At 36.4% G+C, this 26,822-nt stretch overlaps 1 protein-coding gene across 1 annotated transcript in view; it reads left to right on the top strand.

Annotated features, from left to right (window-relative positions):
• The window catches only part of ANTXR1 (ANTXR cell adhesion molecule 1), a 324,308-nt gene that overhangs the window by 182,277 nt on the left and 115,209 nt on the right, over window positions 1–26,822 (top strand). Inside the window, exon 14 of the mRNA XM_020985369.2 lies at window positions 13,142–13,183. Within this exon, the coding sequence (XP_020841028.1) occupies window positions 13,142–13,183 (42 nt within the window). The remainder of the gene's footprint in view (window positions 1–13,141; window positions 13,184–26,822) is intronic.

Genomic DNA, 26,822 nt, shown 5'->3' with positions numbered 1-26,822 from the left:
GCTTCATTTTCTTTATCTATCAGTTAGTGGAAAAGATGCTTATACTAGATGCCTCACAAGATTATTCCAGAAATTTTGTTGTTGTTCAGTCATTTTTCAGTTGTGTCTGACACTTTGTGACCTCATTTGGGGTTCCCTTGGCAAAGATACTGGAGTAGTTTGCCATTTCCTTCTCCAGCTCATTTAACAGATGAGGAAACTGAGGCAAACAGGGTTAAGTGATTTGCCTAGGATCACACAGCTAGAGAGTGTCTGAGGCCAGATTGGACAAAGAAAGACAAGTCTTCTGATTCTAAGCCCCGTGCTCTATCCACTGTGCCACCTACCTCCAAAGAAAGCATTTATTAAACCTTAAAATGCTTTATAAAAGTAAGTTATTGGGGCAGCTAGATGGCACAGTGGATACAGCACCGGCCCTGAAGTCAGGACCACCTGAGTTCAAATCTGGCCTCAGACCAAACACTTGATACTTACTAGCTGTGTGATTCTGGGAAAGTTGCTAAATTGCCTAAAAATTGCCTAAACCCAATTGCCGAAAAAAAAATAAACAAGCAAACAAAAAGTAGGTTATTACTAGCAAAGCCTCTAAATATTAAAGCAAAAGAATCTTTGCAGAAGAGGGACCAGAAAGGTAAACACTACAAGACATTTACTCCTACCCAAATAAGACAGATTATACCCAGAACTAAAATGGACTTCTGTAATAGTGGTCTCCAAAATGGCAATACTTCAAGTTCCTTTGTACCACCCATAATGCTAAGAATAAGTTAGTATGTCTAGTGGAAAACACACTAGATTGGGAATCAAAGAACCCGGGTTTGAATCCTGGGTCTTGTGTGTGCACCCACAGTCAAGTTGCTCCCCTCCAGATTTCAGTTTACTCATCTGGAAAATCAAGGATTTCATAGGCTCATGGGTTTAGAATCAAGGGACCTTGGTGTTGTAGTTGTTATTGTTGTTGTTGTTGTTGTTGTCGAGTTATCTGAGTTGTGTCTGGCTCTTTGTGACCCCATTTGAGATTTTCTTAACAAAGACACCAGAGTGGTTGGCCGTTTTCTTCTCCAGCTCATTTTACAGATGAGAAAACTGAGGCAAACAGGGTTAAGTGACTTGCCCAGGATCACACAGCTAGTAAGTGTCTGAGGCCAGATTTGAAGATAAGTTGCCCTGACTCCGGGTCTGGTGCTCTATCCACTGAGCGACCTAGCTATCTAAATGTCGAACAGAGGAGGTTATATTTGATCCTGCAGGTAATAGGAAGCCGCCAGAGATCCTTGAGCAGGGGAGTGACATGATCAGGCTTGCACTTTAGAAAAACAATGTTGGCCACAGAGTGGAGGATGGATTGGAGTGGGGAGAGATATGGCAAGAGCACTTAGAAAGCTCTTTCAGTTGTCCAGGAGAGAGGTAATGAGACTGAACTCGGATCGAGTGGCTGTATGAACAGAGAGAAGGGGAAATGTTATAAAGGTAAAAATGACAAGATCTGGCACTGAATATAATGGGTGAGAATAAGGCATTGTCCATTTCAATTCCTTTGTTTTGTGGATACTCTTTTCCAACCATAGAGCTAAGGTGCATTCATAGAATTGTTTTACTAAGTCATTTCAGAGATTCTGAGCAAACCAGCTCCAGCTATATCGTTAAGAATTCATAAGGCTACTTTAAATAACTTTGGTCATGTGATTTTTAATTTCTTTAGTCATTTGAAGTAATTAATTCTTCAATTGTTTCACTCAACTGACTTTGCACAGAAATGAACTTGTCCTTTTAAATAGTCTTCAGGTTATAATTTAGGTTTATTTGGAAGACAAAAGTTACTTGAAAGTTAAGCTTAGTTTTGTAAGAATTTTCTTGTACCATAGCCTAGATCAACACGCTTGGCACTAGCCTTTGAAAGACTTTTACAATGTAAAATTCTCGGGATTTTAAGTACCTCTCTGCTGAGTAACAGCTCAACTGTGTGTTAAAAAATATTAAGATTTATATTGTTTTTCATTGTTCAGGGGAAAGAACCTTATTTAATTTTTATCAGCTTGCATTTTATCCATTCTTGGATGTTTACCTTACCAGAATTGTCTCATTTTCCCTTCGCTTCTGTACAAATCCTTATTATTTTAAGATTCTGCAATCAAAATGGAGGTTGTCATTTTTAGTATGAAAGAGATTCCTGCACTTGATTCCATTCCTGCTAACAATGCCATTGAAACCATCAGTTAAAATAAAACATTTACCATAGCTTTGTGGAGAAGCTGCCAAAATTAGGCATGCTATCCATTTTGTAACTCTGAATACCTAGACCTCATTATCATCTAAGCAAGAACCCAAAGAGTCAAGGACCTTAAGCTATGAGCCCAGAAGTTATAATAAGTGAAGCAGGGAAGGGAGATTGCTCTTAATGCTTCCAATGATGGCAGAGTTGGAAGGATAGCTAACATATTGGATCACAGAGCCAGGATCCCAAACATTTTCAACAAGCTAGAACAAGGACCAAATCTTATAAGATGGAATTCAATCAGGATTAATATAAAGTCAAACACTTGGGTTCAAAAAATCAATGGTATAATTATGGAATGAGCTTAGACAACAGGTCCCAGGAAAAGATCTAAGAGTTTTGTTCAGCTTCAAGTTCAAAAAGAATCAAAAGTACAAGGTAGCTATGAAAAAAAAATCTAACTCCAACTACAGCTGCACTGATAGATGCGTCGTGCCTAGAGAGGGGCGGTTGTGGTCTTGTATGTATTCTGTCCTGAGCAAAACACATCTGGACTATTGTGTTCAGTTCAAAGTGCTGTAATAAGGGCATGTACAAAGGAGGGCAACAAGGATGGTAAGTACTGAAGACCATACTACACAAGGAATTGGGGATGGTTAATCTAAGAGAAGACTTCTTTGAGACATGTTAGCTATCTTCGAGTATTTGAAGAACTGGCATGGGGAAGTAGAAGTTTTGGCTTGTCCACATGGGGCAGAATTAAGAACAACATTGGCAATTGTCTCAAGAGAGATTTTAACACAATTATAATGAAAAGCTTTGTTACTGTTGAAGAGTGGAATTCACCTCCCCTAGGAGAGACTGAGATTCCCATCAATAAAGATCTTCCAGTGAAGTTGAATGACCCCTTCTGGGTTTTTAAAAGAACTGGTTTGTTTTCAATCTTTGTATCCCCAATGGTGCCTGACATATACTAGATGATTAAATGCCTAATGAATGAATTGAAATGAAGGAAACTGAAATGAATATTTTTTTAAAAGGAATTTCTATTTCATTGAGTTGGATTAGAAGATCACTGAGGTCCTGTTAGATTTTATGAACCTGTGAAAATTCTGCTAATTGAATAAAGAACATTTATTTAATAAGGAATTCAACAAGGAATATTTAGAATATTTCCAGAGACTTTTAAGGCTCTATAAATCATTTCATTTACAAATAATGCTAATTTAAATTAATCTTTCTGGGAACAAATGAGGTCCCACTTGCTAAAAGACAATTATTCAAATTATTAAGTATTCATTTTTTAAAAAAATAAAGAATGAATAATTGTAATGTATATTATTGTTCCAGTCTTTGTCCTATGCTCTGGGGTCATGAGCAGGAAAAGTACTGATTTTAAATAGCCTAACTGGAGGGAAAGCTGTGAGTTGGAGAAGTAAATTGGGGCCAGGTTAAGTAGAATTAAGTTCACACTCATTTTATTGATTAAGAAATTAAGGATCAGTGGTAAGTGGGGGAGGGTGGAAAGTGTGATGCGAAGAGCTCAGCACCTGAGAGGCGGAGAGCTTGACTTTAAGTCTCCAGATCAGTCACTTACCTCTTAGGAACTCGGTGTACTCATCTGTCAAATAGGGAGCTTAGGGCTACATGCTCTCTAAGGTTCCTTCCATTTAGTGAAGTGAACTGTCCAAACAGATCCACTTTAACAAAGTTTAAATAAACAGATCATATACTAGTACCTTCATTTCCAGTTATTCATGACTATATTCCATCCTCGAAATCCATCACATCCCTCTATATTCCAAACAGCAACTTTACTGGATATGTTTAATGTCGTGGTAAAGAGAAAACAGGGTCATGGTAAGGAGAAAATACAGATTTGAGTCCCAGCTCTGACTTTTAACTAGATGTGTGATCATGGACACCCCTCTGAATCTTAGCGTTCTCATTTGTTAAATGGACAAATCATAATTACAAGTAGTATAGGGTTATTGTTGGGGGGGGGGGTTAAGCACCTACTATATTGCCAGGCACTTTACCAGGTTCTGGCATACAAGGGCAAAAGTTAAATACATCCTGCCTTCCAAGAGCTTACATTCTAGTTAAGTACATAGATGAATGTGTACGAAACAAAAACAAAGTGATGTTGAAGAGTAATGAATTAGTAATGGGGATGGGGGAATTAAGAAAGGTTTCTTGCAGAAGGTAGAATACCTGCTTCTCAGAAGTTTTGTGACAAAATCAATTTGTAAACCTTAAAATGCTGCAGAAAGAGGGCTGCTGTTATTGTTTTTCAGCAGAGAAGCAAACAACCAAAAGATATTAAAATCTTTAGTCTGTTTCTATTTTAGGGACAGAACGTGAGCCATAGGAAAAGTCAGCCAAGAAAGCTGCTATGTCACTGTACTCATTCTTCCTTTTTGGGTGGTCTACATATCAGTCATTGAGCCAAGAGAATTGTTCTGGGTTGGGTAGATCATAAATAATTCACCCATACTCTATTGCTTGTAATAAGATAGCCAGGATTGTTTTAGTGTTACATTATATCCAGCAGATCCAATTTAAAGTCTCTGGGAATCCCTTTGAAAAAGCTCAGTTTTGTTTCTTCTTTCTTGTGGTTCCTCCCATTGGTTCGAATTCTTCTTTACAATGTGACTAATGTGAAAATATGTTTAATAGGAATATATATGTAGAGCCTGTATCAAATTGCACACCATCTTGGGGAGGGAGGTATGGAAGGAAGGGGAGAAATTTTAAAACTCAAAAGCTTATGGAGGTGAGTGTTGAAATTTAAAATAAATTAATTAATTAAAAGAAGAAAAGGCTCTGCTTCACCTTCATTCATGAACTGTTTAGGCAAAATTGAATACTCCCAAGCACCCAGTTTCAAAACCTTGACTCTTCCTTCTGTCCCATTCCCCATATACTTTGAGTAGCCAAGTCAGGTCAGTCCTATCTTTGCCTCTTGTATTTATCCCTTCCTATTTACTCCCACAATAACCATCCTAGTTTGGAGCCAGAAGAAAAAAAATGAAAGACTCACGTATTAAATATATAATAAAATTAGGAAATGAACAAATAAAAAATCCAAAATAAACACAAAAGAGGAAAATTTTAAAGGAGACAAACCAAAAAGATATAGAACTAATAAATAAAACTAGACTCTAGCTCTTTGAAAAGACTAACAAAATTAAATGGAAGGCAAATCAAACCACAAATAAAAATCACAAATCACAACTGAGGAGAAAGAAAAATAATTATCAGAATGTACAATGCACAAATGCCTGCCAGAAAAATGTAGAATTTGAAAGAAAGAGTAATGTCTATAAAAACATAAAATACCTAAATTGGCAAAATTCAGAGATCTTAATTGAATTTCAGAATAATAAATTGATCTAGTTATAAAAGAATTACTATATATTTTTAAAAAATTGATCTAGATGTGTTCATAGGTGAATTTTATTACACTCAAAGAATAATTAATAGCTATGCTACATAAGCATTCTCAGAAATTAAAAAAAAAGAAAATTTCTACCAACCTTCTTTTATAAACAAATATAGTCCTAAACTAAAGGAAAATGGAGAAAAAGAATTTTGGACCACTATTATTCATGAGTTTTGATTCAAGTATTTTAAGTAAATCTTGGCAAAAGAGCTAAAGCAACATATCCAACAAAAAAATGACTACAACCAAGTTGGATTAATATAAGAATATAAGAATGTTCAATATTAGGAGAACAATCACCATAATCAATCATATTTGAAAAATTCAAAACCGTATGAGTGATAGATATTGACAAAGTAAAGCAACTACTCATGACAAAAAAAAAACAGGTCAGGAATAGAAGGACCTTTTTAACATAATAAAAAGAACTAAAATATTTAGAGCCAAAATATAGCATTACATGCAATGGGGAAACATTAGAAGCCTTCCCAATACATATAGGAGTAAAGCAAAGATGTCCCCCTTTCCCTGTCTTTATTTGACATAATTCTAGAAAAGCTGATGATAACAGTAAAACAAAAGAAATAAACTAAGGTTATAAACACTGGTAAACAGAAAACAAAATCATCTCTATCTGGAAACCGCATAATTATTTACTTAGAAAACCCTAGAGTCATCAAATAAAATCAGAAAATAAGTAGCTATAATAAAATAGCAAGATATGAAATAAATCCACAAATTTTATCTATTGCTAGGTAGAAATACTTAGCAATAAAAAATCGAGGAGGGAATAATAGGCAAATCCCACTCGAGATAAATACAAAAAATATCAAAAATTTAGGAAAGTCAATTTAGCGAGAAATTCAAGGCTTCTATAAATACAATCAGAAAACACTCTTTAAGGAAATAGTCACCTAAATAATTGGAGGGATGTTCAGTGCTCATATTTTTATCCTTAACAGTATAGTAAAAGTTGTGATGTAAGCTAAGTTAATTTAAATGTTTAATGTTATGCTAATCAAAGTACCTAATAGTACTTTATTAGAGATGGATCAAATAATAATGGATTTCACTTGGAGGAACAAAAGTCCTAAAAATCTGTCATGAAATAATAAAAAAAAAAAGTTGGAATGAAGAGAACTTCCAGACCTCAAATTATACTATAAAGCAGTAATCTTAAAAATATTTGTTACTAGTTTAAAAAATTAAAAAGTGGAGCAGACTAGATAAGATGCATCAGAAACAACTGAATTCAGCAACCCAGTGTCTGAGAACCTAAGAACATAAATGACTTGGGAATGACCTACATATTTGACAAGAACTACTGGGAAAACTGAAATGTAATTTAATAAATCAAGTGCAGTCAGCACTTGAAAGTATAGTTATGTTTAAAGGACTATGAATGAGGAGAAGGATTAAATGTTCTATATAGAACTATAACCAAATGGGCAGAAATTACAGGAGAATTAATTTAAATTGATGACTAATTATGAATTTTCTAAGACAAATAGAAGTATTCAACAATGCAACACTTTGTATGGCAATACATTCCCTATGGCTCAAAATGGTAAGTTATAATCTTTCAGATAACTTTATTCTGGTAAATTTTCTCTGAAGACATTGTTGAAAGATAATATTTTTTTTAGCTCTTTAGTTTAATTTTTTAATTAGCAAAAATCTATTTTCTCTCCCTCCCCATTGGAAAACAAAAGAAAAAAAACCCTTGTAATAACTATGAAATGGTAAAACAAAACAAATGCCCAGATGGGTAACATCTGAACAATATGTCTCATTGTGTGCCCTGAGTCCATTACCATTCTGTGAGGAGGTGGGTATCATTCTTCATCATCAGTTCTCTGGAACCGGAACTTTTGGGGGTATAGTTCCAAATTACTTTTCAGAATGATTAGACCACTTCACAGCTCCAACAGTACATTAATGGGCCTGTTTTCCTTCAGCCTGTGCCAGATTTGTCACTTTCCTTTTTTTTTTTTTTTTGGTAATCTTTGCTAATATGATTGGTATGAGGTAGAACTTTAATTTTCATTTCTCTAATTACTAGTTATTTGGAGCATTTTTTTTTCCATATGGAAATAAAAACAGACCCAAATAATTAGAGAAATATTAATGTCTTATGGGTAGGTTCAGACAATATAATAAAAATGATGATATTATCTAAATTAATTTAGTTATTCAGTGCCATGCTAATTAAACTATGAAAGAATTATTTTATATAGTTAGAAAAAAATAATAAAATTCATCTGAAGAAATAAAAGGTCAAGAATTTCAAGGAAAATAATGAAAAAAAGTGAGAAAGAAGGGAGACTAACAGCACCAAATATCAAACTACACTAGATAATAGTAACCCTCCAAATAATTTAGTACTGGGTAAGAAATAGAGGTCAGTGGAACAAAATAGGAACATAACAAACATATTAGCCTAATGTTTGATAAACCCAAAGATCCAAGTTTTGGGGGCAAGAATTCACTATTCGACAAAAACTGCTAGGAAAACTTGAAAGCAGCGTGGCAGAAATTAGACTAATATCTCATACCATACATCACAGACAGGTACAATGGATATATGACTTAGAGTAAAAGGTGACTTTATACCCCGGCTAGAGAAGGAAAGGAGAAATTTTCTTTCACAGTTATGAAAAGAGAACAGTTCATGACCAAACAATGTCTAGAAGAGATCATAGAAGAGGAAATGGATAATTTTGATTACATAAAATTTAAAAGGTTTTACACAAATACACACACACTCAAAACAAACAAACAAAAACAAATGCAGCTAACATTAGAAGTGAAGCAGGAAATTGGGGGAAATCATTACAAGTTTCTCTGATAAAAGTTCTCATTTTCAAGATATGCAAAGAAATGATTCAAATTTTCAAATTTATAATGGTCAAAGGATATGAATTGGAAGTTTTTTATATCATATTTCTTTAACACCATAAAATATGCATTAGGTTTATAGCATTGTAATTTTATTTCAGAAAAACTAAGGAAGTAAAAGAATGAGGACAATGTTATCAATTTTTCTTCAAAATCAGTCTTATGTTATACTATAAATGGGTTATGATGACATGATAACATGGTTAAATAAAATCAAAAGTATTCCCTAAAAGGTGAAATTACATTTGCAAAAACAAAGTTATCCCTAGTGACCCCACTATCCACATCTAAATTCCTGCAAAATAAAGGAGAAAAAAATACAGCATAACAGCATTCATAGGATCCAGATGTCTTTGAACATATGGTGAATTCATGCTCAAATATATGATTTTACATTTCATATAAATGTGTTCAATCAAAAAACCCTGTAATGTTTAATTTTAATTACCTGAAACATCCTGCAAGATTTTTATAATATCTAGTTTTTCCAGTTGAAAAGTTTCACTATATTTTCATATTGGTTTGCAAATGCCTTTTATTACATTTACTTGAGCCAATTCAATCAGTAGTTTCCAAAGGAAATTCTTCACTTCAGGAGTAGTCTTTACTGAATAAAAAAAAAAGTGTCTTGGAATTAAATAAATGGAATGTTTAGCTTTACTCCAACAACAGTAATAATAGACTATACTGCTCTCTTTGAAGAAGTGTATTAACTAGTTAAGGCCACCAAGGGGTCATTTAAATAAAGATAATTTACTAACCAGGAGAGTAGTATACAGAAAACAATGGATGATATGCTATCTAACCACTTGAGGAGGTGATAGTAAGAGAAAGAAAGCACAGTACATATAACTGAACTTCCCAAGGAGATTTCCAGGTCCCTAGGTAAAAGGAAAACTATTCATTTTCAGAGATGATATATACTAAATTTCATAATCCCTCTCTCAGACTTGAAACTTCCTTCAATACTTTCCTTTGCAGTGGTCCCATACTGCTTTACATCATTTGTGTAAACAATTTTCCTCTCTTTTGGATTATAGGCTCCTGATAATACCAATAATACCAATAATAACACATTTCATTGTGTTTCGTAGTTCAAAATATCTCTGGGGAGTAGGTTCACAAATCATTATGTGCATTTTATGGATAAAGAAAGTGAGACTCAGAGGAGTTAAGTGACTTGCCTGGGTCACAGAGTTCAAGTGTGACCCTAGATATCATCCTATCTTATACACGAAACTCTGTACAGCCTTATTATAGCTAGTGTCTTAGACTAATGTTGGTTATTATTTAACTGCTTCTGGCAGATGTATGGTATATGTTGCAAACACAGAATTTTTTTAAACAATATCAAGGACCAGGAGGTTAGTGTTAGACATAATTAGAATTCAGGAAACATTCTCCAAATGCTCCTTGCAATTTCAAGTCTAACACAGAAAGATGGTGACTTGTTGGCAGTTACATACAGTGTAAAAAACAATGTTACTAGATTAGGAAAATAGCTTGAGCCTCCAGTAATTACACACACACACACACACACACACACACACATACACACACACACACACACACACACAATTAATTTTAGAGGTACTGAAGCAAATGAGTTTAGTTAGATAAAATCTAGCATAGTTTCCATTCTCAGAGCTTTTTCTAATTCTTCAGGGTCTTTGCAACCAGTAAAGAAATATATTTGTATCCAATGAAGAACTGTTTATTAGACCTTAATTAAAGTCCAGATCTCTATTGATTCTAAGTCTAAAACTGCATCTTATTTTATCTTGGCAAATCCAGTACCTAGCACAGAACCATACCTATAGTAGATGCTTATAAATATAAATATATATATATACATATATATATATATATATATACATATATATATATATACATATATATATATATATATATATGAGCATTTATATACTCATTGAAAAAAATTAGCATAGTCTGGTTTTCTTTTTTTAAGGGAAAAGTTGTTTGGTTAATGTGAATAGAAATACCCATCTGCCCTACCTCATATCCATTAGAAAGACTTTTTTCCAGGAGGAGGAAACAAAGGAGGAGCAGGAGGAAAAGAAAGAGGAGGGGGAGAGAGTGAGGAGGAGGAAAAGAAGCAGAAGAGAAAAAGGAGAAGGAAGGCAGGGGCTATAGACCAGGGTGTCAAACTTGAATGCAGCCTGTAAAGCTCCCATGTGCAGCCTGAACTACGTTAAAACATAATTAGGAAATGTTTAACAAAATAAATAAAAATAGAAGATAGATAATATTAATTTGTGATTTTCTAAGTCACTATACTGCCTGTGGAGATCCATTTCTATTTGAGTTTGAAATTACTGATGTTTTCTTTGTGAAGTTCAAAGGCGGTGAGAGCTTATTGGTTTCAAGTTAAGGAACCTTAGAGATCATCTAATCCAGCCCCTTCATTTTATAAAGAAAGAATCTGAAGTCGAGGAAGAAATTTGCTTTCCCAAGGTCACACTGGTTGTAAATAGCAGAGCCTGAATCTGAAACTAGAAGCTCTGAGTTCCAAGAGATGACTCCAAATACAATGCTTTTCCCACAAAGGTCCCCTGAACCAGTAATTCTCAAAATGTGATTTATAGAGATCCTTTCAGCAGATCTCTTATATTTAATGAGACCACAGAGTCTATACTTTTTTCTCCTTATGGCTTGAATTTGAAAGTTGTGTATGTCATGAATTAGAACCAGACGCTACCTCATTAGTGTCTTGTTAAAAAGTGGTGCCAATTTCCTCATTCATTTTGGAGAAGGTTTATTTCAGTGTCAAGAGGGACCAGGTGGGGTAAGTGATCTAAGAGGCCTTCCTTCCCAGCATGGTCTCTGGGCTAGAGGAGTCAGAAAAGCTGCTGTCCTATGTTCTGGGGCTCTAGTGGTCTCCATGCTCCTGGAAACCAGCAATCAGCAAACAGCCATCGAAGCTTCTTCCCTTCATGACTCTGCTGGTAGTGCAGTGTGTCAGTCAGGGTGTTTCTCTTGTGACAGAGTTGTTATTGTTCTCATTTTTGTGCCAGTTGTTTAGTGTTGGAGGTAGGTTTGTACCGAACCAGGCACATTCCCTCCCAGTGAACTCTCATTTTGTAAGAAGTTTGACCTGGATAACAGACACAGCCCAGAGACCGGGTAGCAGAGTTTCATTCTGAATAAAAATGTTACTGACCTGGATGGAGACCATAACATTTAGAGCCAGAAGGAGTAACCAGAGAGTGTGCAAAATGTGGAGATGGAGCATACCTAAGGCCACTTCTAACTCAAAATCCTACTAATTTATAAGGCCTGGGGATATTAAATGACTGGCCCAAAGTCATGCAGTTAGTAGTAGTAGTAAGTAACAGAACCAGGATTTATGTTTTGGGACCTTGTCTCCCTTTAGGAAGCAGTATGGTCCATGAAAAAATGCTGCATTTGGCGTCAGAGGGCCTGGGTTCAAATCCCATGGCTCTGCCTTGTTAACCTAGGGCAAATCACTTCACTTCTGGGTGGAATTATAAAATGAAGGGATTGGATTAAAATCTGGAGATGTTTGCCCTCACTGAGGGCAAAACTCTGCACTGGCGGGATTAAAAACAAGCAGATTAAAATGTGATTGGGAAATGTTTGACAAAATAAATAAAAATACAATACAACCTAACTAATGTTAATTTCTAGTTTTCTAAGTCAAAATGCTGCTGAAAGGGATCCATTTCTGTTTGAGTTTGACACCACCAAACTGGATGATCTCTAAGGTCACTTCTAGCTTTAAATCTATGACTCTATTACTGCAAATCCAGGGTTCTTTCCATCAGTTTTGAGTCATCAGACTCATTATCTGAGCCTCATAAGTACCATTCTGTATCCAATTGTACTACCTGCCCAACCCATCACATATCTTATGACAGTAACATACTCAGGTTTTTTTCACAATACATGGCATAGTGAATAGAGTGCTAGACTTGGAGACAAGACCTGGGTATGAATCCTGCCTTAGACACTACTTGGGTGATCCTTGGTCAGTCACTTAATTTCTATGAGTCTCAGTTTTCTCATCTGTAAAACAGAAAAATAGCCCTTTCCTTACAGGTTTGTTGTATCAAATGAGACAATGTATGCAAATGCAAAACATTTTACAAATCTTAACATGTTATAAAAATTTTTGGTCAATCATTTTTCAGTCATGTCTGATTCATCGTGACCTCATTTGGGGGGCTTTCTTAACAAAGGTACTGGAGTGGTTGGCCATTTCCTTCTCCAGCTCATTTTACAGATGAGGAAACTGAGGCAAACAAGGTTAAGTGACTTTCCAGGGTCACAAAGCTAGTAACTGTCTGAGGCCAGTTTTGAACTCAGGAAGATGAGTCTTCCTAACTCCACAGTTGGCACTCTATTCACTGTGCCACCTAGCCCATTATAAAAAATACCAGACATTATTATTGTTACCTTCATTAATATCATGGCCAAGGAGGGGGGGGGGAAGCATCCTATAAAATTATACTCTCACGCCTATGGAGCATCTCATTAGTTCAGGTCTCTTCAGAATAAAGTGGTGAGAAACTTTGTCACCTGTTTTTCTGTTTTCTTTTCAGATTATCAAAGAGCCTCCTCCACCCCCAGCAGAGGAAAATGATGTAAGTATGGCAAGAATGATCACACCTTTCTTGAGGAGTGTTTCACTAGTTCTACAAAGCCAAATAGAATGGGCCAGAGGTCTAATTAGGTCTGTCTATTCAAGGAAATTCAATGCCTTGGTGAAGGCCATGTGGACCAGAATTATGAGGAAGTAAAATTTCTTTGTACTCTTTTAACCATATAGTAAGACAGAAGTTGAATCAGCCATTCACCTGTATGAAATCATTACTCTATTACTCTATAATTACACTAAAGTCATTATTCAAAATTAGTTTTTTAAAAATATTTTTGAGGTTTTCCTTAAAAAGCTACAAAACTGGTGATGACTGATTTCAACTATCTGTGATTTCATATACGTGGTTATGCTCTCCACCGATACTGATAGCAACCCCTTAGTAGCTAGTTTTAATAAGTTGTTGTGGTTTAAAAAAAATCATCAACTCATGGCAAACTTTTAGGCACTGAACCACCAGCATTTGGATGAAAGACAGAAAGTCTACCACATGACTTCTACTCAGAATTCCTCCATCAGGGTAGAACTTTCCAGAGTTTGTATGACATTGGTATGGCCTCTGAGGTCCCTTTCAGTTCTATGATCCGATGAGAACCTTCAAGAACCCAGGGCCACTCTCATTCCGTAATATAATAGCAGAGGAGCTATTTGTTCAAAGGTTGTTTTAATGTCACTTTTATTGTGCCTGTCATTTTTAAAGAGAAAATTATATCTACTCATTGTCTCTCACAGGATGAAATTTTATGTATGGAATTACTATTTGGGAGGAGGCAGGAGAAGGGGGAAGCTATCATATGACCTAGAAACCTCCTAGTTTTAGAAATTTGGGTTTTTTTTTTATTTTAGACTCGAATACAAATACAGAATAGAGAAAAGGAAAAAAAACACATCAGAAACTTAAATATTGAAGCTTAAATACAAAGTAAGAAAAGGAAAAAATGCATGTCATGTGCATAGCAGAACGTAAGAGAGGATTCAAAATATGTAGCAATAAATTTTCATTTCAAGAAAGCCATTATGATAAATACTACACATTGGATTGAGAGCTGTCCATCTTTTCTTTGCCTCCTTGTAAGTTGTCTTTTGTTCTCTGCCATGCACTTTTTACTTTGTTCTTTTTTCCCCCTTCCTTCCCCCAGCCCAGAAGGCTAGAATTAAGTATGGATTATATTTATATATAGATATATACATACACATGTACATATATACACATATATACGTACATATGTATGTACATATATAGACATATACTCTCCCTAACAAATTCTACTCCTGCTCCTTGTTTTTGTGTTTGTGCATATATCTTATTTCCTATCCCTCCTGACTCCTCTACTTCTACTACTCTGTTACTACTAGTTGATTCTTCTACTAGTTTTAGAATCTTGAAATGTGCCAGTGCCTGATTCTTCCTTTAAAGTAATAATATTAAAAATCTGCATAGTATAGTGATGAGTACACATAAAAGAGATGGCTTGGGACCTATCCATGTTTTCAAGTCTTCCTCAAATAGAAAAATATAGATAAAGTGCTTTGCAAATATCAAATGCTCAAATGGATCTGTGATCTCATAGAGTCAGTCATTTGCTCCAACAATTCAAAACCTAACCCATCCACACGTGCCACTCCATACAATTTTCATCCAAGGTCTACCAAAAGTTCACCATAGAGTATGCCCATCCCCATTCTCTTTGGCCACTGTAAGGTGATCAGTACAGAACTCTGGCTGTCCCCCTGTCATCCCTCTTGCTCCATAACCAACCCCTCTTCTCCTCCTGTCATGCAAACCTTGGATAATATCCTTTACCTCAAGTTCTTCTTAAAGTTCTTTGTTGGTCTTTTTTTTTTCTCACTGTCTGCTTATACCTCCCATGTAACTTTCTGTTGCCTCTGTGAGATACTCATGTTTTGTTCTTCAGAAGCAATGATATTCTGTACTCCTTGCCAGAAAACAACACTGGTAAAATGTTAGTATTGAAAAGATAGGTCTTTGTTTTCATGGGAAGCTTTGGTCAGAGAAAGAGCTTTACAATTTCCTTAAAGGTGTCCTCCTCCTTTACAACTGGGCCCAGCTGATTTTCCATTTGTATTGTCTTTTCCACATATGCATACTATTGGATTACCCAATTCAATTGCACGTTGAAATCTAAGTGATAAAAATGCACTTGATCAATTAATCAATAAACATTTACTAAGTACCTATTTTGTGCCAGGCATTGTTATCTTTTTAGTGCCAGTAAACAAGCTGGACTCCTTTGAGTGATTACAGAGTTCTAGAAGGCTTTGCCAAGTCTTGGGAATTGATAACGATCAACACGATATCATCTACCAAAAAAGGGTCAGTGAATAAGCATTGTTAAGTACTTCATGTCAGACACTGTGCTGTGTGGCAGGAATATAAAAAAAGGCAAAAGACAGTCCCTGCGCTCCGGGAGTTCAAAGTCTTCATGAGGGAACTACAAGCAAACAAGTATGCACTAACAAGCCACGTGCAGGATAAATCGTAAATTATCAACAGAGGAAAGACCCTAGAACTGAGAGATTGGGAAATGCTTCCTGCAGAAGGTAGGATGTTAGCTAGGACTTAAGGATGCCAGGGAAGCTCATGGGCAGAGATAAGGAGGAGGGGCAATTCTCATATGGGGAATGTGGGATAGCCAGCGAATATATCCTAAGCTAAAGGATAGAGTGTCTCGTTCAAGCAACAGCAAGAGGCTAGTGTCCCTGGATCCCAGAGTACATGGGGCACAGGTGTCTAAGGAGAAAGCAGACTGGAAAGGTGAAAGGGATTAGATTATGAAGGACTTTTAACACTAAGTTGTTGTTCATTCATTTCAGTCGTGTTCAACTCTTTGTGACCCCATTTGGGGTTTTCTTGGCAAAGATATTGGAGTAAATTGCCATTTCTTTCTCATTCGACAGGTGAGGAACTGAGGCAAACAGAGTTAAGTGACTTGCCCAGATTAACACAGCTAGTAAGTGTCTGAGACTGGATTTGAGCTAAAGAAGACAAGTCTTCCTGACTCCAGGCCTAGTACTCTATCCACTGTACCACCTAGCCACCCTCAAACACTAAACAAAAGATTTTATATTTAAACATGCAGGTGACAAGGAATCAGTAGAATTTCTTAAGTGGGGATGGTGATCATGATCAGATCTGTACTTTGAGAAAGTCACTTTGGAGGCTGAATGGAGAGAGGACTAGAGTAGCGAGAGATTTATATAAAGCAGGCCAATAAGTAGGCTATTACAATAGTCTAGATGTGAAGAGATGAGGACCTACTTTGAGGTAGTGGCAATGTCAGACAAGAAAATAGATATTTTTGAGAGACATTATAAAGGTGAAATCAACAGGCTTTGTCAATAGATTGGTGTGGTGGTGAGAAATACTGAGGAGTTGAGGATTCAAGCCTGGGATATGAGGAAAATGGTGGTACCCTCAACATTAATTGGAAAGTTTGGAAGGTGGTGAAAGTCAAGGGGGAAAGATAATGAGTTAAGTTTTGAATGTTTGGAGTTTAAGATGTCTCTAAGTGGGGCAGTGGATAGAGCGCCAGGCCTGGAGTTAGGAAGACTCATCTTCCCAAGGTCAAATCTGGCCTCAGACACTGACTAGCTATGTGACCCTGGTCAAGTCATTTAACCCTGTTTGCATCAGTTTCTTCATCTGTAAAATAAGCTGGAGAAGGAAATGGCAAACCATTCTAGTATCTTTGCCACGAAAATCCCAAATAAAGTTCATGAAGAGTTGCACTTGACTTAAAATGACTGAACAACAACAGGAAATCCAGTTCAAGATGCTTAATAGGCACTTGGAGATGAGAAACTAGAGGTTGACAAAGAGATTAGGTCAGGATAAGCAGATCTGAGAACTGTCAGGAAAGAGACGATGATTGAATTCATGGGAACTGATGAGGTCACTCAGTGAAATAGTATAGAGAAAAAAGAGAAGGCTTTGTGGAAAAGCCCCTGTTAGTGAGCATGATCTGGATGAATATCCAGCAAAGGAAATTGAGAAAGAAGAGTCAGACTAGGCAGGAAGAGAACTAGGAAAGAGCAGTGTCCCAAAAAACCTAGAGAGAAGAGGGTACCAAGGACAAGCATATCTGAAGAATCCTGGGAAATCCCCAGCAAATCCCTCCTCAACCTGGACTCTATGCTGGATCTTCTCCACCACAATATTGAGTACTTTTGGCAAGCACAAATCTTCCAGTTTTGTGCATCACTTAATGCTTATTTAGAGGATCACAGAACAGGGTTATGTCTATCGTTACATATGCAAGGGTATTGAGTGATCTTCATTCATGAATGGGAGACACCTTACTGTAAAAGATCCTGTAAGTCAGCATTTTGTTCTATCAAATCTAATGCTTTTTACAGGAAACAAACAATACGTACAATGATGCCATATATTCTTCACATCTTTAAGTTAATTGTAAGATGATAAGGATGTGTTCCCTACTAACATCCTCCTAAAGAATGACCTCATTTTATGTATATATACTCATATAAAGATTTTGTATAGATGGAGGAGTAAGCATATAGGTTGATAGTCCTTAGTGATTTCTTGGTCAGCTTTTTTGGTGTGGATCAGGTCTGAGATTTTTTTCATGCCTTTAAATATTCCCTCTCCTTTGTGTAATCATTATTTTGGTCACTCAGCCCCCTCGCAACTGTATCATATCCAGCATGGATCTCCTTTACATGGACTTGGTTCAAGCCAATTACTTTTCTGATCTTTGTTTTCTTTTGTGCCATTTCTACATCCTCTGCAAACACCTGAGGGACTATGATGTTAGAATTCAGATTTGGTGATTCCGCTATCCTTAATGAGGGAAACAGTTTTTGCATATCGTTTTCATTTTTCTTTTGTTATAGATTTTCCATTTTCATCCTCAAATGCTCGAGATAACTTTGTTTCTCTCACAAGTTAGCTCACAAAGTTTTCTTTAAACTAATTTTACCATCTACTACTTCTCTCTGCCTCATGTAATGTCACTCCTCATAATCATCCATATTCCTTCTTTGTAAACTTCTACAGACAAGTTTATATTCTAACCTGATGCTGCCTCTGGCAGCCATCCCTATCCAGTTGGCCAGTAAGTCATATTTTTGCTGACTAAGCTACTTTGGGGGTATTTTTGGTCTTCTTTTTAGGGAAATTAATTTGCACTCATTTGACTTCTGGATTCAATTATTATAGTCAGTGTCTGTGTCATTTCTATTGTCCAGTTCACATTTTTAAAATTTTCAATAACATTTAAATAATTTGGGGTTAAATATTTTTAATTGTATGCCATATTTTTCTTATTATTTTTCTTTCTTCTTGTTTATTATATATCCTGATATTAGATCTGATGATGAGTTGATAGTCCGAATTCATGGACAGATGGGGTAACTACTATAATAATAATAATAATAATAATAATAATAATAATAATGATCATGTATTTTCCTGTATGTTAAAATTTAGTCAATTCATTCTTTATCATGCTTTATCATATCTTTATTCATGTTCACTGTGTCCAGTACAGTTCTTTTTTTTTCTTCAAGAAAGCACTCATGGTATAAAGGCATAAGTCTCTGTAAAACCTACAAGTCTTTGACATATCACACTTATTTCCCTTGGACCATGCTTTCCCATATGTCTCTCCCCATCCTCACTGTTTTCCCATCTCTGAAGTTACCGGGTCTCAGAATTGACTTGATATGGAGGGTCTCAGCAAGTTCTTGATAGAATTTCTCTACCATTATGCCCTCAACAGCTAATTTGGGTAGATAAACAGTAACTGTTTTCATGATGATTTTTTTTGCAAATATTTATTATTAATATTAGCCTTTGTACATATGATAAATTCACTTTTTTTTTGCTTTTCCAAGGAATAAATGAGTCATCTTTCTATTTAGCTTTAATTTCCCTCTTTCTTCTGCTTTTGTTCATATCAAGAATGTCAAGAGTGATATGATTCAGCTACTCCAGCAATATATTCACTCATTGGTCATTGGATATTCTTAATTCCAATAGTCAAACTGAAGTTTGTTGATGGTCTCAAAATGATGGGATTCTTAGCATTCTCTACCCTACCCCACCTTTTTTTTTTTTAACCATTCTGTCATTCTCAACCAGAAACAAAATGGAATCCCACAGGACTGAGGATCATTTTTTCTTGCTTTCATTGGTTGCCATAGCAAAAAAAGAATCATCACTGTGACCAACCTGCTGGTGCTATACCTCTCCATGATTAGCTAGGTTGGTCCTCAGAAAACAGATACTCTGTTATCAACACCAAATGAAGCTTTTTCATCATGTTGGAATCTGCCAGAGACTGTACTCTACTGACATAACCTTTGAGAACCCTGGGTCACCTCTGTATCATAATGAGAGATTAGAATAGTACTTGGTGCAGTGCGAACTTCAAAGAACTATATAAACATTAGCAATTATTGTTCTTATCATTTGAAGTTTATCCAAGATTCTACCACTATATTTGGCTGACTCTATCACAAAGTGACAAGTCAATATGGCAAGGAAATAACAAGAGTTAAAAAGGAAAAATTGTTAATAATACAAGAAGGCAAATTTATTTTCACTAAGATTTGGTGGCTTAATACCCATGACTGGAATAGGGCTCTGAGGGAAAAACTTTATTCAAAAGAAACAAGTGAAATAAAGTAGAAGTGGGGAGGAAGGATGGGAGTGGGGAGAGACAAAATAGCATGTATATTAAGAAGAAATATGGTGAAGATAATTTGGTTAAAGATTAACAAAGATATAAATAGTACTGTTATTGATATCATAGTACAAAACCACGTGGACAAAAAGAGGAAATAGATGAGGAGTTTCAAAAATAGAACACAAAAACTGAGCATTGTATGATAGTGATGGGAGACTTCAGTTATCCAGAAAACTGCTAACTCTCTGCCCAAAGCAGAATAGCTAAATATTTCTTGTGTTGCTTTAATGATACAGTAAATCTGTCCTTCAAAAGACAGAAAACCCAATAAAAGGATATTTTTATTCTGCATCTTATTTGTACCAACAAAGAAGAACTACTTTCTGTGGTTTAAATGATGAGAACCTTAGGAGGAAGAAGTGGGCAGACCATCTTAGAATTTGCTATGAAACAACAAAAACTGGAAATGGTTTCACTTTAGGAGAGATTGCAGAGGGTTCAAAGGATAGGTAGGATTCCAAAGACAAATTCTATAGAAATCACCCAAGGAGGGATGGATGAGAAGCCTTCAAGAAAGTAATGCTTAAGATACAAATAAAAATAGTTCCAATGAAAAGGAAGGGGAGTTGTCCAAAGAGACAAATGGATCCACAAGGAACTCAAAAAACAATTCAGACATTTTAAAAAACATACAAAATATTAAAGCAAGGTCAAGCAACAAATGTATGGCAAAGTCCTGAAAGAACAGCATAAGAAGCACTAAAGCTCAGAATGAGTTGAGGCTAGTATGGAAAACTAAGAATGACAAAAAGGCTTTTTCAGCTACATTGAGAAAAAGAGGAGGATTTTAGAAATACAGGAGCACTGCTCAGGGTTTGTAGGACTCATACTTCAGTTTTCTCCATGAAATACTAAATACTATAAAATGATCTTTGGACTGCAAAGGATCAAACAAAAATGGTTGATGGGGAATTTGAGACAGAGACAAATAAGTAAATAGTAAAAGAATACCTGTCTGCCCTTAAGTAGTTCAGTTCACCTGGACCAGATGAAGTATATTTTCAGATACTGAAAGAGCTGACAGATGTGATTGCTGACTCAAGATGAGTGATCTTGAAAAGATCACGGAAACAGGAAAGTTCCTTCTGGATGGAGAAGGGTAAATATCTCTATCTCCCCCTTCTCCTCCCCGCCCCCCCCCAAAAAGGGAAGATAATTAAATCTGCAAACTGTTGAATAGCCAGACTGACTATTGATTCCTGTCAAAATTCTAGAATGTGTTGTTATAAGGATGGCTAGTGAGCATCAAGAAGAGGAAATAGTTATCATAAAGAGCCATCATTGGCTTCATCTAGAACAGTTTGTGCTAATTGAAACATTTTCTTTTTTGACCAGGTAAACAGGTAGGACAGCTAGGTGGTACAGTGGATAGAGCACCAGACCTGGAGTCAGAAAGACTCATCTTCCTAAGTTCAAATCTGGCTTCAGACACTTACTAGCTATGTGACTCTGGATAAGTCACTTAACCTTGCTTGTCTCAGTTTCCTCATCTGTAAAATGAGATGGAAAAGGAAATGGCAAACTACTCCAATATCCTTCCTGAGAAAACCCCAAATGGGGTCACGAAGAGTTAGACACAACTGAAAAATGACTGAACAACAACAACAAAGATAGGTAGAATGTTATAGATATAGATTTCCTAAATCTTAGAAAAGCACTCGACAAAGTATCTTGTTTAAAAAAAAAGGGAAGAGATATGGTTATATCTCTATAATATAATTAATGATTTACTAGTGTGATAGGACATCCAAAAAGGATAATGTATTCTAAAGCAGCATTCACAGAAGCAGAGCATCTAGTGATGAGGAGATAAGCCTGCTGTACTTTGCCCTGGTCAGACCACATCTGATTTCCCATGTTCAGGGCTGTTCTCCACATTTTTAGGAAGAATATTAATAAAGTAGAGGGTATTCTAAGGAGAACAATCAAGATGGTAATGGACCTAGAGCTCATGTTATATGAGAATTGATTGAAGGAATTGGAGAAATTTAGCCTGAAGAAGACTTAGGGGGAAAAGACTTATGTTGTCTTCAAGTTCTGAAAGACTGTCAAGGGGAGAAGAGAGATTAGATTTAGCCTACTTCATTTCAAAAGGCAGAGCTAGGGACAATGAGTGTGAGTGTAAAAGAAATAGAAGGCTTGATAGAAGGAAAAACTTCCTAGCAACGCTATCTAAAAGTACCTCAGCTACTTCAAGAAGCTGCATTGGTTCTCCTGCCCTGGAGGTCTTCAAAGAAAGGCTGGATGCCTATTTGTCAGAAAGATTCTAGGTGGATTGTTATTCTAGTAGGGGTTGGGTTAGGTGGCCTGTGAAGTCCTTTCCAATCCTGAAATTCTACAGTTTGGGACCCTGGACCACAATACACACAGAAATCCAATACCAGAGGTAATGAAAAGTAACAGCAGAGAGCAAACATCTGTCCAATTGTTTTTATCACATCACGAAGCCCCTATATTGAATTCTCCTACTAATAGTGACCATTGTACAAATTATAAAATATACTGGATTGGGAAAAAGATCTGTTGATCAGATGTTGGCTTTTTTTCTCTGTCTGCAAGACATTGCTGTGTGCAAACCAATTTGTTCTCCATGTCCACCCTTGATTCTTTTGTCAAGTTTCCTGTATAAAGAAATAATGGTTAAACTTTCAATTCCATATGGCTCCCATATCCTGAAACGTATATGGAGGAGTCAGAGGATTTAATAACTGCAATCAATTAAAAGGAGTCGTGTTGGAATGCTCCCTTTCTGTCCAGATACCAAAAAAGGAAATTACATTGCCGTGCCATGCAGGGGGAAAAAAATGTCTTTACATTCATAAAAACCTTTTCTTTATCTATCAAGTATCCAGATCCTGGGCTAATTTCACTGTTTCCAGTTTAGCTTTGTTTCTGTTTTATGAGACCACTGCCTTGGGTTGCCTATTATGCCCCAAAATGAGAAAGAGAGTAACAGATTTCCCTTGCCTAAGTTGTCTTCAGATTGCCCTTCTTTCTTTCTAGAAAATAATTTCTCTTTTTCTCATAACATTTTCCCATAACATCAAGAATTTACTTTTCCCTTCCATATTAACTGGCTCTATTTGTAGACCTGAAGCTTGCTGGGGAACAATCAGTACATCAAATACAAGGAGATATGAAAATCACAAAATGGATTCAGTGCACTACCATTCAAACAATCCATAAAAAGACATGCCCAGCCATTCCTGCTTTCAAGACCCAACTTAGGTGCTGTCACTGGCCTGAAGCCTTCTCTAACTCCCATCTCAAAGTAAATTCTCTCCTTCCCCAAATTTCTCATAACTCTACACCTACACCACTCCTTTACACTTATCAAAATCTTCCTTCTGTCCAAATATCTAACTTATGGCTCCTAAATAAATTGTTAAAAAAAAAAACAAGAGGAAGGAGAAAGAAATATAGAGCCCTTAGTTCTTTTCATTCTATCCAATATTTTTTTCAAGAGCAACACTCCTTAAAAAAATGAAACCAACCTGGCATCTGAAATGTCATTACAATGTGACTGCATGTACCTTTTCAGGATTGTGCCATACCCTAAGAAGAAGGACCAGGTGTGTCATCTATTTAAAACCAAGAGCAAGTGGTATCTGTATTGGGGATAAACTAATAGCCTTCCCAATTAGATTGGGATGAAACAAAGATGTCCATTATCACCATTACTATTCAGTATTATACTGGAAATGCTAGCTATAGCAATAAGACAAAAAACTGAAGGACTAAGAAAAGGCAACAAGGATATAAAATTATCACTCTTTGCAGATGATACAATGGTATACTTGGAGAATCCTAGAGAATCAACTAAAAAAATTAGTTGAAACAATTAACAACTTTAGCAAAGTCAATTGATACAAAAAATCATTATGATTTTATTTTGAACTTTAAAAAATTTAACCCTATTTAATTTTATTTGCCTTATGAATACAAAAAAATTCACTATCAATTGATGCAGTTTGGTCCTTCCGAGTATTCTTAAATACTAATATTTCAAAGAAGAGCCAAGGTGGCAGAGTGGAAAGAAGGAACAGAATCTAGCTCTCTCCCCATACTTCCTTATGAAAGATCTAGGGAAGGAATCAGACTAAATTCTGACCTGTAAAGCCAAGAAGAAGTCACAGTGAGTCACTTTCCCAGCCCAGTGCGGCTTAGGGAGATGGACAGAGAGGTTTACATACACCAGGATAAGAAGTCTAGCTAGGACTATGGCAGGGAGTATTTTGGCAACAGGGGACTGAGGGAAGGTAAAGAAAGGACACCAGAAAGATTCCAGGGAAACCCTAAGCAAGTGCTGAGTGCAGGAACAAACAGCCTTCTGACAGGTGTGTCACCCCATTACCCAGTGCTGAATCACAGATCCAAGGCAGAGAGAAGCTGTCGCAAGTGTGGACCTTAGGAACAATTTCTGGAAAGCAAGCAGTAGTTATGCACCTCTGATCCCTAGAGCAGAGCTTAATGTCCTAGGCCAAAGGAGAGCCAGCAGTTCAGATACTCTGAAACCATAGAGCCTTCCAGCAGGCCAAAAAGGGCCAGCTCAAGCAGCAGTATGCAGAAACACTCTGATAGACACAAACTTGGACCAGGAACTTGCAGAAGTTAAACTGGGAGGTCAGTGATCAGACCTTCCCCTGAATCGCCTTCCTTTGAAAGCACTGGCAGCTTGGAGGGCCCCATCCAAAGCTATGGAAACAGCAGGACATAAGAGGACAGAAACTCAGGCCAGACATCCCTCTCCAAAAGTGTGCAGAGCCCTGAATTAACATAAAGTTCAAGGTCAAAAATTAGGCTGGAAGAATGAGCAAACAAACAAAAAAAGATCCCAACTATCAATAGCTACTGTGGTGACAGAGAAGATCAAGACACAAAGAAAAAGAGAATGACTTGAGAACATTTATAAGCAAAGCTTCAAAGAAAAAATAGCTCTTGGACACCAATTGGACAATAATTCCTAGAAGAGTTAAAGAAGGCGCTAAAACACGATATAAAAACCAGTTGATAGATAAAGAAGGAGTCTTACTGAATTCCTTCTATGACACAAATCTGGCTTTGATACCTAAGCCAGGGAGACCAAAAAGAAAAAGAAATATAGACCAATTTCCCTAATATTGATACAAAAAGTTTAACAAAATACTAGCAAAAAGACTATAGCAATATATCATAGTGATCATACACTATTTTAATTAAGTGGGATATATACCAGGAGTTCAGGATTGGCTTGGTATTAGGAAAATTATCAGCATAATTGACCAGATCCATGACAAAAGCAACAAAAATCATATGAATATGTCAATGGATGCAGAAAAAGGTTTTGACAAAATCTATTCTTATTAAATACGCTTAGAAAGCATGGAAATAAATGGAAATTTTCTTTGAATGATATGTAGCCATCTATTTAAAACCAAGAGCAAGTGGTATCTGTATTGGGGATAAACTAATAGCCTTTCCAATTAGATTGGGATGAAACAAAGATGTCCATTATCACCATTACTATTCAGTATCGTACTGGAAATGCTAGCTATAGCAATAAGACAAAAAACTGAAGGACTAAGAAAAGGCAACAAGGATATAAAATTATCACTCTTTGCAGATGATACAATGGTATACTTGGAGAATCCTAGAGAATCAACTAAAAAAATTAGTTGAAACAATTAACAACTTTAGCAAAGTCAATTGATACAAAAAATCATTATGATTTTATTTTGAACTTTAAAAAATTTAACCCTATTTAATTTTATTTGCCTTATGAATACAAAAAAATTCACTATCAATTGATGCAGTTTGGTCCTTCCGAGTATTCTTAAATACTAATATTTCAAAGAAGAGCCAAGGTGGCAGAGTGGAAAGAAGGAACAGAATCTAGCTCTCTCCCCATACTTCCTTATGAAAGATCTAGGGAAGGAATCAGACTAAATTCTGACCTCTAAAGCCAAGAAGAAGTCACAGTGAGTCACTTTCCCAGCCCAGTGCGGCTTAGGGAGATGGACAGAGAGGTTTACATACACCAGGATAAGAAGTCTAGCTAGGACTATGGCAGGGAGTATTTTGGCAACAGGGGACTGAGGGAAGGTAAAGAAAGGACACCAGAAAGATTCCAGGGAAACCCTAAGCAAGTGCTGAGTGCAGGAACAAACAGCCTTCTGACAGGTGTGTCACCCCATTACCCAGTGCTGAATCACAGATCCAAGGCAGAGAGAAGCTGTCGCAAGTGTGGACCTTAGGAACAATTTCTGGAAAGCAAGCAGTAGTTATGCACCTCTGATCCCTAGAGCAGAGCTTAATGTCCTAGGCCAAAGGAGAGCCAGCAGTTCAGATACTCTGAAACCATAGAGCCTTCCAGCAGGCCAAAAAGGGCCAGCTCAAGCAGCAGTATGCAGAAACACTCTGATAGACACAAACTTGGACCAGGAACTTGCAGAAGTTAAACTGGGAGGTCAGTGATCAGACCTTCCCCTGAATCGCCTTCCTTTGAAAGCACTGGCAGCTTGGAGGGCCCCATCCAAAGCTATGGAAACAGCAGGACATAAGAGGACAGAAACTCAGGCCAGACATCCCTCTCCAAAAGTGTGCAGAGCCCTGAATTAACATAAAGTTCAAGGTCAAAAATTAGGCTGGAAGAATGAGCAAACAAACAAAAAAAGATCCCAACTATCAATAGCTACTGTGGTGACAGAGAAGATCAAGACACAAAGAAAAAGAGAATGACTTGAGAACATTTATAAGCAAAGCTTCAAAGAAAAAATAGCTCTTGGACACCAATTGGACAATAATTCCTAGAAGAGTTAAAGAAGGCGCTAAAACACGATATAAAAACCAGTTGATAGATAAAGAAGGAGTCTTACTGAATTCCTTCTATGACACAAATCTGGCTTTGATACCTAA

The sequence above is a fragment of the Phascolarctos cinereus genome, unplaced genomic scaffold (genome assembly GCF_003287225.1).
Source record: "Phascolarctos cinereus isolate Bilbo 61053 unplaced genomic scaffold, phaCin_HiC Scaffold_2;HRSCAF=192, whole genome shotgun sequence".
In the NCBI taxonomy this organism is placed as follows: domain Eukaryota; kingdom Metazoa; phylum Chordata; class Mammalia; order Diprotodontia; family Phascolarctidae; genus Phascolarctos; species Phascolarctos cinereus.
Note: the sequence above shows the minus strand (reverse complement) of the source record. Positions and strands in the feature narration are given on the sequence as shown.